This window comes from Cervus elaphus, chromosome 20, assembly GCF_910594005.1.
Source record: "Cervus elaphus chromosome 20, mCerEla1.1, whole genome shotgun sequence".
In the NCBI taxonomy this organism is placed as follows: domain Eukaryota; kingdom Metazoa; phylum Chordata; class Mammalia; order Artiodactyla; family Cervidae; genus Cervus; species Cervus elaphus.
Window position 1 is genome coordinate 106,746,881 of NC_057834.1, and position 15,623 is coordinate 106,762,503.

At 42.7% G+C, this 15,623-nt stretch overlaps 1 protein-coding gene across 1 annotated transcript in view; it reads left to right on the forward strand.

Annotated features, from left to right (window-relative positions):
- Window positions 1-11,612, forward strand: part of LOC122676981 (cytochrome P450 2J2-like) — a 37,227-nt gene extending 25,615 nt beyond the window's left edge. Inside the window, exons 6-9 of the mRNA XM_043876635.1 lie at window positions 2,159-2,300; window positions 2,649-2,836; window positions 5,495-5,633; window positions 11,109-11,612. Coding sequence (XP_043732570.1) covers window positions 2,159-2,300; window positions 2,649-2,836; window positions 5,495-5,633; window positions 11,109-11,287 — 648 coding nt within the window. The 3' untranslated portion in view covers window positions 11,288-11,612. The remainder of the gene's footprint in view (window positions 1-2,158; window positions 2,301-2,648; window positions 2,837-5,494; window positions 5,634-11,108) is intronic.
- The last annotated feature ends 4,011 nt before the right edge of the window (window positions 11,613-15,623 follow it).

The window sequence follows — 15,623 nt, forward strand, 5'->3', positions numbered from 1 at the left end:
TCCTCGCAAGCACCCCATGTCTTGCTGATGTGCTCAGGAGAAGCAGTCAATGTGAATGGTCTCTCTTGCTTTTTTGATGATCCAACAGATGTTGGCAATTTGATCTCTGGTTCCTCTGTCTTTTCTAAATCCACCTTGAACATCTGGAAGTTCTTGGTTCACATCCTGTTGAAGCCTCGCTTGGAGAATTTTTAGCATTACTTTGCTAGTGTGTGAGATGAGTGCAATTGTGCAGTAGCTTGACATTCTTTGGCATTGCCTGTCTTGGGGACTGGAATGAGAACTGACCTTTTCCAGTCCTATGACCATGGCTGAGTTTTCCAAATTTGCTGACATACTGAGTGCAGCACTTTAACAGCATCATTTTTTAGGATTTGAAATGGCTCAACTGGAATTCCATCACCTCCGGTAGCTTTGTTATTAGTGATACTTCCTAAGGCCCACTTGACGTCACATTCCAGGATGTTTGGCTCTATGTGAGTGATCACACCATCATGGTTATCTGGGTCATGAAGATCTTTTTTGTATAGTTCTTCTGCATATTCTTGCCACCTCTTCTTAATATCTTCTGCTTCTGTTAGGTCCATACCATTTCTGTCCTTTATTGTGCCCATCTTTGCATGAAATGATCCCATGGTATCTTTAATTTTCTTGAAGAGATCTCTAGTCTTTCCCATTCTATTGTTTTCCTCTATTTCTTTGCACTGATCACGTAGGAAGGCTTTCTTATCTCTCCTTGCTGTTCTTTGGAACTCTGTGTTCAGATGGATATATCTTTCCTTTTCTCCTTTGCCTTTAGCCTCTTTTCTTTTCTCAGCTATTTGTAAGGCCTCCTCAGACAATCGTTTTGCCTTTTTGCATTTCCTTTTCTTGATCATCTCCTCCTTTACAATGTCATGAACCTCATCCATAGTTCTTCAGGCACTCTATCAGATCTAATCCCTTGAATCTATCTGTCACTTCCACAGTATAAGCGTAAGGATTTGGGTCATACCTGAATGGTCCAGTGGTTTTCCCTACTTTCTTCAATTGAGTTCTTAGGAAAGCCCAAATACTGCCTTTTCAGTCTAGTCTCTATGCTCTGCCCATATCTGAAAGACCTGTACACAGTATGAAAAAGAAGCATTGTTTCATTAATACCTGTACCAAAGTCCAATCCACTAGCCCTTTCCCAGTTCCCAGTGCAGAGCATAAGCGAACATGAGTCAGATGCCAAAGGTTAGCCTCAAGTGGAGGACTTTTGCCTTCCTCCATCCTCCCTATTTCATGCACTTTCAAATGTTATTTGTAAGATGCATGGAAAAGGCCAAATAGGTTATATGTCCTTTAACATAGTAAGCCCTCTGGTTAATACTCATCACTGCATCAGTGTCATCATTTTTAACTCATTTTCAACTCTTGCAGTTGAAATAACTGTGCATTTTTCTCTGCCTCCTATTTCACTTTATTATTATACCATTAATAGAGGCATTGATTTCTCCTGAGAGGAAGCGATTTCACTTGTTATAAGGTGTGCAGGTGTGCGACCACACACAGAGGAACACGGACACTTTCAAACTTCTGTAGGGAGCTGGTGAAGATGCTAAAGTGCCATGAGGAATGTCTGTTGGAATCAGGGAATTTTAACCTAAAAAGAAAGATGTTAATGGGAAATTATGAAAACTGTTGTACTTCAGAGAAATTCATTGTATTCTTTATGAGAACAGTACAAACATTTGTTGAGGATTTCTTATATGACCTTTCCATCTCACATAGTTCATCATGCCAATTGAGGGATGAGTATTGAACATAGTTTGAAAGGTTTAGTAACTTGGTCAAGTCATACACATAGTGAATGGTGTGGCTAATATTGGAACCCAAATATTATTATATTTCCAATATAATAATATACTATTATAATAATAAATAATAGACTCTCCCAAAATGTGGAAGTAAAGAGGATGTCTCAAATTTCACCCATCTAAGGTGACAAGAGATTCCAACACTTGGAGTATGCTAATGATACTGCAATAATAAGCCTCTGCCTGCTGAGATGGTCAAAGGAAAAGTCATTTCTCTTGGGGGAATCTCTCCTCCCATGTTCTCACTAGGATGAAGCCTCCTATGTTGTGGCAACTAAGAACCATCTGGGTAAACCAATAATCACTGTATTTTCTAGCATAAGGGCGATGCTGCTTCAAGTTTCCGTGAAGAAAACCTCCTCTACAACACCCTGGACCTCTTCTTTGCTGGAACAGAGACAACTTCAACCACCCTGCGCTGGGGGCTGCTCTACATGGCGCTGAACCCTGAAATCCAAGGTGAGCTCATTAGTGGATGGGCCTAGGCCAGGTCAGTATGCTTCCATAAATTAGTTCATCTATGTCTCAATATTCCTCAAGGGAATGTTGATTCACCTTCACTAATAAGAGGAACCTGAGGCTCACACAGCTTTAGGAACTCGCAGGAGGAATGTTGTTCAGCAAGAGTTTTCCACCTAATTTGTCTCACACCAGGGCCCACTTTCCACTCTCATGCCTCAGCTGAGAAGCTAGTCTGGAGAGCCTAAGATAGCCATTTTGATGCTGGTTATTTCATTCCTTAACTCAACCAGACTCAAGGAGAGTTATGGGAAAACAGAATAATAGAACCACCTCTGCTTTTTTCAGAAAAAGTCCAAGCTGAGATTGACAGGGTGCTCGGCCAATCACAACAGCCAAGCACAGCCGCGCGAGAGTCCATGCCCTACACCAACGCTGTCATCCACGAGGTGCTGCGAATGGGGAACATCATCCCTCTGAACGTGCCCCGGGAGGTGGCAGTGGACACCACCCTGGCCGGATACCACCTGCCCAAGGTAATAAGGCCCCACTCGTAGCCTCAGGTCCCCAAGCTCATATTTTAAATGGTGGGATTCTCACCTGGACAAGTGACGTGTTTTCTTGTCTTAGCGAAACACTTCGATGGGGAGAGACAGAGATAATTACTAACCTAATACTGGATATTTTTCTTCATGTGGGGTCTTCAGAACATTATCAAATCAATGGTAATTGGTGTTCTGAAGGAGAACGGAAATTCCTCCGTCAAGCACGTTCAGGCAAAGGCTGAATTTTCTCTGCTGTGAAATTTCTTATTCTTTTTACTGCGTGATGTGCAGGCAGCAATTCTCCGTCAGCCTTTGCCATGAAGTCCTTTTCTTTGTCATGGGAGGGCTTCTGATAGGATAGTGACTTGCCAGATTTATTTTTGGAAAATTCTGCTTCACAATCCTGGGGCTATAGAATGTTAAAAGATGAGGGAGAGTTGAGACCTCCTGGGCCATCACGTTAAACAGATGTTTCTAACGTAATATCCCCACAGGTATTGACTTGACTTACAGTCCCTTGATGGGACTACCTCACAAGAGGATCAATCCAAGTCTGTGCACATTAAATATCACAAAAGGAGAGAACTAATGAATGCTTTTTAAGGAGCAGTTATGTACTATGAACTATAGATTCTTTCAAAATGTCTTAATTCTCAATCGTTCTCTTATCTTCATTTTATGAATTTATACCAAGGCTCAGAGCTGTTTGGTCTTGTTAAAGATCCCTTGGCTACAAAGTCAGAAGAGCTGGGTTAAAGAAATGGAAGTGTTCTGATGCCCAGGTTCATCTTTTTTGTACTACACCATGTTCTCGCACAGGAGTTGCTTCATTTCACTTGTTTTCCAGAGTCTTCCTGCAGTTGTTCTCAGCAGAGCCCTGTTAAATTCCCTCTCCTCACAAAGGCAGTTCTGTTCTCTCTGCCCATCACTCTTAGGATCTCAGCAAACAGCTGTCCTCTGCCGGATAGTGTCTCACCTGACACTGCAGATATACAGGACCTTGCTTTCTCGCCACCTTGGTCTATTTCTGTGGATCCATTCCAATCTGAGTCCCTCTGTGTATTGAACCTGGTGTTGATCTCAAGGCATAACTGGAAGAATCTCTCTTTGATGTAGTATTGGTCATGGTCCCTGCAGCCCTAGGAGAAAAAGCGATTCCTGCAGCGATTGCATTTACTATTTTCTTGCTGATTGACCATTTTATAGGTGAAGTCTGAGGTCTAAATGATATTGCAGGTGATGTTCACATATTCATAGCAATTCAGGTAACTCCAGAGAACCATCCGAGCTCAACAGACTGGTTCTACAGGACTTTTTTTTTCCTGATGTAGTATTCTGTGAGAATTAGAACAAATCCCTGGGTGGGGAACTTGCAACTGGAAAATGATTACAATACAGAAATTCTGCCCACAAGAGTGAAAGCCCTGAGCCCCAAGGCAGTCTTCCCAGCCAGGGAGTCCTGCAACAGGAGGAGGAGCCCCCAGGAATCTGACTTTGATTGCCAGCAGCTTTTGATTGCAGGATTTCCACAGAGCTAGAGGAAACATCAACTCCACATATGCACACTAGCACCCAGGGAAAAATAGCAGTGACCTCATAAGAGACCTACCTGCAGAGGTAGGAGGCAACTGGGGCTCATGATAGTGACAAAGACCCTGGCACCAGAAGGTCTAATGAGGATTCCAGAGGCCACCATGCAGAAAGGTATGGGAACAAGTGATATGACCGAGAAACTGAAAGAGACTTGATATAATGGGAGTGCAGGCAGAAGGACCATGACTCATAGAGGGCAGGTGATGTGTCCTTAATATAAGAGTGCTGGGAAATATTGGAGTGTATCCATCAAGTGCCAGATGCAGTGGGTGGATAGCAGTGACATAACCAAATCATGTCCAAAGCTAACTCTGCTTTCTGTGTGTGAAGCACTTTGAAGAGGGGAGAGGATATAGAGTTGTAGCTAGGCCTGCTGTTGGAGTGTGGACAACCAAGGTAGTACCTTAGACCAGGAAGTGGAGGACATAACATGGAGATGATAGAATCAAGAGGAATTTCAAGGAAAATTGGCCAGCCTGGTTGAAGGATGGGATGAAAGCAGAATGAGGGAAAGGGAGACACTAAGGAGGACTCCTGGGTTTCTTGCTGTGTACCGGGAAGGACAGTGGTTCCTTCCACTGGGTGACCTGATTCTATCATTAAATCTTCTGTGGAATGTGCTCGATAATGAAGGTGAGAGAGTTGGAGAATCTTAGATGAATGAGACATGTTTCATGTTGGAGAAGCTGCCATGTCACTGAGCAACTGGGTTGATTTTGGTCCAGAACTGCCTGCCCACTGTCACATTCTTCTCTTACTGATGCATACACCTTCCCTCCCATGTTCTGCACTGACAAGTGCCTGAAGAGACCCATTCTGCACTCGAGTAGTCACACTTCCCTGATACAGTTCCCAGCAGACAGTTTCAGTCCACCAGTGTAAGCTGTCCCGTGGCAGAGAGCATGGCTGGCCCCAGAAGGTGGTGAGCTGGGGAGGCTGAGGGAGTTCAGAATGCTGTCAGCCCTGGGCCCCAGGCTGTGGGAGCTGGGGGACTGCCGCCCCTCTGCACACATGTGTTGAGTGATGTCTTGCATGAGTCACTTCTGTCTTCTCCAGGGCACCATGGTCATGACTAACCTGACTGCACTGCACAAAGACCCTGCAGAGTGGGCCACCCCTGACACCTTTAATCCAGAGCATTTTCTGGAGAATGGACAGTTTAAGAAAAGGGAATCCTTTATGCCTTTTTCAATAGGTGAGTAACAAGAAATAGGAGCATGGGGATTGAGTTCCTCTCTGCCCTCCCCTACTCTTGTGCTTGTGATGCTTTGCTTTAGTTGGAATGTCTCCAGATAGCCCTGCCCAGCATGACTCACTCTTGCATTGTTTGCACCCCAAGGTTCCCTAGGCTGTGCATCACCGAGACTCATGCCCTTACTTCCTAAGCCCTGGCTAGACTCTGATGGAGATTTCAGCTTCAAATTGTTCTCTCCCCAGAAACTTGGGGGATAGGAGTTTAGCCTCTGCCTGTTACACACAAAGAAGATTGGACACTCACCACCTTTATTGGGCTTTAAATGTTCTGAGATCTTTTTAGGGCCTCCCACTCACAAAAACGTGAAGCTCATCGCTGAGAAAGGGATGGGGGAGGCTGCTTCCTTAGCACTGTGGGCATCACAAGTGATTCTAAGTACCATGGGCTTAAGTAGATGAGATTCTACTCTGTTAAGTTCTTCCTGAAGAGGTCCTTTTGCCTTTTTAAATGAGATGGTTAGATAAGCATCACCGACTCAAGGGACGTGAGTTTGAGCAAACTCCCAGAGATAGTGAAAGACAGGGAAGCCTGGTGTACTGCAGTATGTGGGGTCGCAAAGAGTCAGACACAACTTAGTGACTGAACAACAATGACCCTTTACAAATCTAGGTGATATATTGATGTGGTGCATAACTTGAAATATGAATGAGAATGCAGAGAAAACTCTTTCTTTCTTGTTTCTCAGCCAGCCAGTTGGGTGTAGTTGGGTGTTTTACTCATAATATTGTGAAATGAGTAAGAAAACTTCTTTTTGTATACCAGATAAAGAGTTAGTTATGTTGCTGAGATCATTTCAAATTGTTTCCTCTTGTTTCCTCAGTCCTTATATCTATAAATGTTTCCTGAGCACCTGTTATGTCTCAATTATGCAACCCTGTGAATATGACAATGATTAGGTAGAAAAAAAACCAGTGCAACTCTCATGGACCCTGTGTTCTAGTTTAATGTTACAAGGTTCAAATTCCAATCACCACACTGGGGATAAGGCTCAAAAGTGGAGCTTAGCAGGGCCAACTATGGGATCTACAGTCTTAAAGCTCACAGGACACAACTAGAACTCAGGGTTGACCAGGTTTATCAAATACAAAAGCCTGTGCTGTTCCTAGCAGTGTCTCCCCAAAAAAGTAACTAAATGCTACAGTAAGTTGACACTTGAAATTCATGATAGTTTTCTTATCATTGCTCCTGCTGCTGCTAAGTCACTTCCGTCTTGTCCAACTCTCTGTGTCCCCATAGACGGCAGCCCACCAGGGTCCTCTGTCCCTGGGATTCTCCAGGCAAGAATACTGGAGTGGGTTGCCATTTCCTTCTCCAATGCATGCATGCATGCTAAGTCACTTCAGTCATGTCCGACTCTGTGTGACCCCATGGACTGCAGCCCACCAGGCTCCTCTGTCCACGGGATTCTCCAGGCAAGAATACTGGAGTGGGTTGCCATTTCCTTCTCCTTTTCTTATCATTGTTAAATTAAATATAGACTTACTTTCTGTGACAGTATAGTTTTGCTGATCATGCCACAAAGGCACAGAAAGGGAGGGACTGGAATTTGAACCCATGTAGGAGTGATTCACAGCCCAGGCTTTCCTGCTTTAGAACACTGTCCTGCATGTATCTGAACTCAGTCTGATTAGATCTTCTGTGTCTTTCTTCCTCTGGTTCTATGCTACCTTTGCTCACACTGGACAAGTAACTTTCTAATATGAAAGCAGACGTGAGATGTAGGAAAACCTCTAGTCTTCCTGTGTGCAAGAGCTTTATATTTCCTATCACAGTACAAGTTTCAGCTGTTTTATTTTAACTATTATAATTATTCTTGCTTCACTGTTTTGTTGTTGTTGTTGTTGAGAGTTGTAACATGTCCTTTTAATTACATATTTCATTTGCAAGCAAATTATTGTATTTTATACTTACAGCAACCCAGCTATTAAGTTGGGAAAGCAATTAGTAGCTCCTTTCTCAGTGAAAGGAAGTAGGAAGTAAGAGAAAGTTTTTTCTCATCCAAGGTCATGTGCCCAAGGAATCTGCTTCAAAGGGCCCAAAACTCAAGTTTCTGGTTTCTCTTTTTAAATTTTTGTTGAAGTATAGTTGATTTACAATATTGTATTAGTTTTAGGTGTACTGCAAACTGATTCAATTATACATACATATATATATCTTTGCTTTCTAGGTTTTTTCCCCTTATAGTGAAAGAGAGTGAAGTCGCTCAGTCATATCTGACTCTTTGTGACCCCATGGACTGTAGCCTACCAGGCTCTTCCATCCATAGAATTTTCCAGGCAAGAGTACTGGGGTGAGTTGCCATTTCCTTCTCCAGGGGATCTTCCTGACACAGGGATCAAACCCAGGTCTCCCGAATTGCAGGCAGACGCTTTACCAATGGAGTCACCATTACAAAATATTGAGCATAGTTCCCTGTGCTCTATAGTAGGTCCTTGTTGGTTATATAGTAAGTTCTAATCTATTGCTCTTGCGAACATAATTAGATCTTTATTCATTTTCCTACTTAACGGCCCTTCCATCTAAAGACTCACCAAAGTTAGAGCATATGTATCTATTGCTATATTGCAACATTACAAAGATAGAAAACTCCATGACTTAAAATAAATAAGTGTATATTATTGCTCACAAGTCTACAGTTGAGCTGAGGGCTTCATGTTTCTTAGCTGGGCTCTCTTGCCCATTTGGGAGGTCAGTTGGCTGAAGGCTGATCTAGGATGACCTCAGCTGGGACAATGGGACTCTTTCCCAAGTTTCCTCCTCCAGCAGTCTAGTATAGCTGGTGTACATGTGGAGGATAAGACCGCAGGAGGGAAAAAAGCACACAGTGCCTCCCAAGGGCCAGGCTGGGAACTGGCGACCATCACTCCCACTGCATTCCTGTGTCCATGCAGGTCATACTGTGAGCCCCAGTTCCAGGGGAAGGGAAAATATCACAGTTTTTATGGAAGAGCTATGAAGTCACATTGCCAGTGTTGCAGGTTCAGGGAAAGGGGGGAGATTGGAGCCAGTGTTGCAATCAAGTGATCTACCTGTCTTTCTGCCGGAGAAGACTGATTCAGACAAAGTAAACAATTTGGGGATTCCCTCAGCTGTGACTAAATGAAGGCTAGCTAAACAGAACAGGAAATAGAAACTAGAAAAATCCACTGACTTAAAATGTCAACACTGCTGTCAAGTTTACTCCCACCATACTCCTGTCTTTGGGGCACCATTTCTTTGCCTCATTCTTGATCCAGCCCTTTGTAAAGAAAGCTTCTTTAAAGAAATGGGGTGTGGAGAGCTGCCTCCCTTCTCTTGGAAAGGTGATCAGATGTGAAATAGGATACATGCACAGTCCCAGGTGGCTCGTATGGAAAAGAATCCACCTGCAATGTGGGAGGCCTGGATTTGATCCCTGGGTCGGGAAGATCTCCTGGAGAAGGGCATGGCGACAAGTATTCTTGCCTGGAGAATCCCCTGGACAGAGGAGTCTGGTGGGCTACAGTCCATGGGATCACAAAGAGTTGGACACAGCTGAGCCACTAACAGGGCAGATGACAAAGGTATTATTGCAAACTTATTTTCGTATCTTCATTTAAGTTCTTCTCTTTTGATTCAACAAAGCAGCAGGCATATTCATGAAAGGCACGAGGCTGAGTCTTCAATTTTCAAAAACATCTCATGGAGATAAGATAGAGAGATCTTTTCTCAAAAAGTCTAAGTCAATTCTTTCATTTCTACTGGGGTAACTGACCTGATTAGTGATTTCCAGTTAGTGCAAGCACCAAAGAGAAGGTCCACGTTTCCAGGATGAAGCCTTGAAATAAGGTAGCCCTCCTTTTCATGATTTATAAATCAAATTCATATCTCTTGTTTTAATGGTATCATTGACCAGCCATACAGTATAGTTAGGAGAGAAATTATTTCACAAGCTTGGCAAGAAAGAACTGTTTAAATCAGGAAGAATAATCTATTTACTCAGAGCCCAGAGCTGGTTACTGATGTAATAAATACTGTAACCCTGGATCCTGACTCTATGGGTCCAACTTTATCCCAATACCTGGATTTTTCTAGGAGAATCCTGAGTATTTCCAAAATAGCTTGTTTGGTGCTGTTTGAACAAATTTCCTCATTTGCTGCAATTTTAGCCAATTTCCCCATTTTTTTATTAGCGATGGGTAAGAGATCAGAATGAGGGGAACAGAGATTATTCGACATGTAGTGGTGAGAAACACAGGCACAATTATATAAAAATTACATAATTCTGAAGCATATTTTGATTTATTAAATACATTTGCAGATATTCTCTAATCTTATTTCCTCAACAACTTATTTAATCACAAAGTCATGTCCAACTCTTGCGACCCCATGGACTGTAACATGACAGGCTCCTCTGTCCATGGCAGATCCCAGGCAAGAATACTCCAGTGGGTTGCCATTTTCTTCTCCAGGCGACCTTCCCCACCCAGAGATCAAATTTGCATCACTTATGTCTCCTGTCTCTCCTACATTGCAGGCTGATTCTTTACAGCTGAGCCCAAAGAAGCACAACTGTAATTGCACTGGGAAATACAAAGTAGCAAAAGTTACACCCAGAATTAACTACAGAGGGTCATGTCAGTGACAGTGTGCAAGAGAATCTTTACAGAGATAGTGAGGATCTGTGTCAAATGTTAACAAGGGTTTCTTTTTGGATTTGGGGATTACAAACATCTTTTAATGTCTTTATACTTTTTACACATTTTTTTTTTCATTTTTGCAGTAAACATGTACTACTTAGGGAGAAAGTAAGTTATTAAAACACCCCCAAGAGAGATGATGGTAGAGACCAGTGTGGGGTGTTATTGCCCAAGTGGGGGCAGAGGGTGCCATGAAGGGGTGGGGGTAGGCTGGGGGAAGCCTGAAGCAGCTGACGCATAGCTGGGATGAGATGGGGTCGGCTCTGCACAGGGAGCCCTGGCAGGGAGGTTGCCAGTCATGAAGGAGGGAAAGGACACAGGGAAAAGGTGCCTCATACTTGAGAAACCTGCTTTGACACATACTTTCTTTTTCTTTTCAATAATTTTTTTGAAAATTGAAAGAGGTAAACACAGAGTTTTGCTTTTGTCTGCTTTTGCCCTTTGCTAATGGATTTTTCTAAGACTTCTGGCGCGACCACATTTATAGGTCAACCTTGGCCCTCACTTGTTTCATCTGTACCCTGCACCTTCACCCTTGCTCACCTGTCTGACCCCTGAAGGCACTGAATGTGTGATTGTGGAATGAGCTTGGAGGGCTTCTGTTACCCCAGGTGTTGTGATCAACTAAGCTAAATACATAGAGGCCCAGGGCCAGGCAGGCCTGCCCTTGGCTCAGGTTTTGCAAAATGTGGTGGAAGATTTCCGTCCTTGCTGGCGCAGACCACCTAAGCAGGTAACTCATATTTTTGTCTTTCAGGAAAGCGGATGTGCCTTGGAGAACAGTTGGCCAGGACTGAGTTGTTTATTTTTTTTACCTCACTTCTGCAAAAATTTACCTTTAGGCCACCAGAGAATGAGAAGTTGAGCCTGAAGTTCAGGGTTAGCTTGACCCTTGCCCCAGCCAGCCACAGGCTCTGTGCTGTTCCTCGAGGCTGAAGGTGTTGGGGCGGGGAGAGTGAAGGAAAGCAGGAAGAACAGGCCTTCCCCCTTCAAGGCACGGGGCCTGCTCAGAAGTGAGGGAACAGCATCCAGTGCCTCTAGGACAGATCATAGGAACCACACACAGAGGAAACTGCATTCAAGCTTTACCGTCTCCAGTGGGACCTTGTAGAAGCAAGTTCCATTGTGAGTGATTCCATTTTCATCCAGAAGATTTAAAGTGGACAATGATTCCTTCTCCAAAGGAAAAATTGCTGTAAATATCAGAGGAAAGAATGGATTTTAAGTGGTTTGGAAATCATAAAGCACATCATAGAAGTCACAGCTCTGATCTGCCTCCTTCTGTGTCCTTCCTTAGACGAGGACTTGCGTCTGGCCTGTTAAGATGGCCTGGGTCAAAGTGGTGCCAAATGGTGGTAAGAGTTAGAAGTTGGGCCTGGGGCAGCCACTGACCTAGGCCAGAAAGGCCCTCACACTTGGTAGCACTGAGCAAGCTTATCCTGCTTCTCCCTCAGACTGGCCCCTGGGAAGTCAGCAGGGCAGGTAAATTCCTGATTGACATACAGGGTCCTATGGAGAAGCAATTTCTCTGGTTTACCTAAGGAAACACTGCCTTGGCCTTGGACACCAGAGCTAAGAGGAATGTGACCAAAATAAACTAAACCTGGAAGGCAGGTTTGGGGAACAAATGTGGAAATGTTTTCTGTCTTTTATGTGCCTCTTTACCTTAAATCCCCTCTTGGGTATTTATTCCCAAGCCCCATGTTGGGTTAATGATGTGGTGGGTGTGATCTTTTCTTGAAAACTGATTGTCAGCTTTTGATTAAGTGGTCCCAGCCTTAACACAATTGATGAGCATTTTGCAGTGTGTGTTATAGGAAGAACCTTTTTTTAAATGTGTATATCTGTGATAAATTTTTGCTTTGCCATTACCATCCATGGACAGAGGAGCCTGGCAGGCTATAGTCTGTGGGGTCGCAGAGAGTCTGGACACAAAGAGCGATTAATACACACACACACTACCATAAAGTTTTTGTATAGCAGCCGATATAGCTGTAGATCAGCAACTTAGAGCAATCATATATATATTGCTTCCTGATCTCTTAATTCCGAATGCATTTTAAATACCATGCATTTCTACTCTCTTCCCCTCCTCACTGTTTTTGTATCATATTTTACATCTAATTGCTTGTGTATCTCTACACTGCTTTTTGTGGATGCAAGTGATTTTACTACCTTGTGAAAGTCACTCAGTTGTGTCCGATTCTTTGCAACCCCATGGACTGTGCAATCCAGGGAATTCTCCAGGCCAGAATACCGGAGTGGGTAGCCTTTCCTTTCTCCAGGGCATCTTCCCAACCCAGTGATCGAACTCAGGTCTCCCGCTTTGCAGGCGGATTCTTTACCAGCTGAGCTACCAGGGAAGCCCAATCATGAACTTTTTTCTTTACCTACTCACCAGTTTAAGATTGGATAGTTTCCGACCTTTACTGTCTGCCTTTACCATACTTTATTGTTTCTATTTGTTCTCTTTTTATTCTGCCTACAGAAGTTCCTTTAGGATTTGCTGTAAAGTTAGTTTGGTGCTGAATTCTTTTAAATTTTGCTTTTGATTTCTCCATTAAATCTGAACATGAGCCTTTCTGAGTATTCTTGGTTGCAGGTTTTCCCCTCTCATCACCTTAAATGTAACATGCCACTCCCTTCTGACCTGCAGTTTCTGCTGAAAAATCAACTGATGATTTTATGGGAATTTCCTTGTATTTTATTTGTTGCTTTTCCCCTTGTTGCTCTTAACATTCCCTTTTCATTTTTTTAAAATTTTGATTACAATGTGTATGTATGTTCCTTCTTGAGTTAATCCTGTATCGGACTCTCTGGAATTTCTGAACTTGTTGACTGTTTGCTTTCCTAGGCTAGGGAATATTTTCAGTTATTATCTTTTCAAATATTTTCTGAGGTTCTTTCTCTCTTCTGTTACCCTTATGGGACCCCTATAATGTGAATATTACAGTTGATGTTGTCCCAGAGGTCTCTTAAAGTGCTCCTTTTCTTTATTCTGTTCCATAGCAGTGATTTCCACTACTCTGTCTTACAGCTCATTGATCCATTGTTTTCCATCGTCTGGCCAACTATTCATTCCTTGTAGTGTTATTTTTCACTTCAGTTATTATATTCTCCAACTCTGCTTTTTTGTTCTTTATATTTTCTAAGTATTTTTTAAACCTCTAAATTCTCACTCTGAATGTGAGAATGTGCATACATTCTCTTCCTGAGTTCTTTGATCACCTTTACGCTCGTTACTCTGAACTTTTTCTCAGGTAGGCTGCCTGTCTCTACATCACTTGGTTCTTCTGTGATTTTATCTTGTTCCTTTGTCCCATATGTATTCCCCTGCCACCACTTTAGTTTTTATTTTTATGCGGTAGCTTTGTTATGCTTTTCAATCTTGGAGATGTGACCCTCTGTAAGAGATGTCCTATGCATCTGAGCAGAGCCCTCCCCTCTCATCACCCAAGGGTCAGGGACAAATTGGTCCCAGGATAGGGTATGGTGTACATGGTGGTTAACATGGGGCTTATAGAAAATATAGTTGTAACAGTCTATTTAAGATGATAACAGCTTCACTTACAAACTAAGCTTTTTTCTCTCCTGCCCCATTATATGGTAATGGCGCAACTTACATCTGTTTATATTGTGTATCCATTAATTAATCTTTTATACTGGAATGAAAAATGATTTCCCACCACTGTAATAGTAATATGGAATTCTGTTTTTGTCTATATATTTACATTTATCAATGAGTTTCATAATTTCTTATGCTCTTATGTTGTTTAATATCCTTCAGCTTTTATCTGAGAAAGTCTTTTGTTTCCTCTTTACTTTTGAAGGACAGCTTTGTCAGATATAGTATTCTTGGCTAGCAGGTTCCCGCCCCCCCCCCCACCCCCACACAGCATTTTAAATATATCATCACACTCCCTTCTAGAGGACAAGATTTCTGATGAAAAATCTGCTTCTAGTTTCATGGGGCTTCCCTTGTACGTAACAAGTCACTTTCTCTTTTGTTTCATAATTCTGTGCTTAACCTTTTAATAATTTGATTATAATGTGTCTTGGTGTGGGGCTTCTTTTATTTGGTATCCTTTAGGATTCATGGACCTGAATAGCGGTTTCTTCTCCCAGGTGTGTGAAGTTTTCAGCTATTCTTTCTTTGAATAAACTTTCCTCCCCTTTCTCTCCCCTCCTGTGCAGCTCCACTGTGTTTAGTTGCTCAGTCATGTCTGACTCTTTGAGACCCATAGACTGTAGCCCGCCAGGCACCTCTGTCCATGGGGATTCTCCAGGCAAGAACACTGGTGTGGGTTTCCATACCCTCCTCCAGGGAATCTTCCCGACCCAGGAATCAAACTAGGGTCTTCCACGTTGCAGGCAGATTCTTTACCAACTGAGGTACCAGGGAAGCCAGAGATATCTAGAGTAGAACTGTCCAATAGGATTTTCTTTGATGATGGAAATGTTCTTAATCTGCACTGTCCCTCAGGCACATGGCATTCGAGATAAGGAGTGGAGGGGGAAGAACTAGGGAAAGCATGCCCTTTCTTTTACTAGGCACCCATCACTATTATTCACATCTCTTTGGCCAGAACATAGTTAAACGGCCCACCCAGTTTTACAAGGTAATCTGCTGTGCTGTGCCAAGTCCCGTCTGGCTCTTTGTGACCCCACAGACTGCAGCCCTCCACAGGCTCCTCTGTCCATAGAATTTCCCAGGCAAGAAGACTGGAGTGGGTTGCCCTTTCCTCCTCCAGAAGATCTTCCCGATCCAGGATCAAACCTGCACTCCTGAATTAACAGGCAGATTCTTTACCACTGCCCCTGGAAAGCCCCACAAAGGAATTTGGCAAGTAGTTAATCCATACCTCCCCCTTGGTAAGTGTAACAAGCTAAAGTATGGGGTTCTGTGACTAAAGAAAGAAGAGAGGAATGAATATTAAAGGACAGTCAGATTTTGCACACAAAAAAATTCTAGTGTCCATGATAATGCAAATTGGGGACAAATATGATACACCAAAACTCCCTTTTACACATCTTCTCATTCACTAAAACATTCAAATGAAAAACAGAATTAATGCAATTATTTTTTCTTTACCAGTCTAAATATTTAAGTTTTTTATTTAAAGCAGCAAATAAATGTGCACATCAGACACAGAATCAGAAAGTTTATTTACTTAAAACATCTGACAACTATCATATTGGACAATCATTTATTTAAAATAATATCTTAAATACTTACAAAAATAAATCCAGTATCACTTCTATTTTTTAAGTG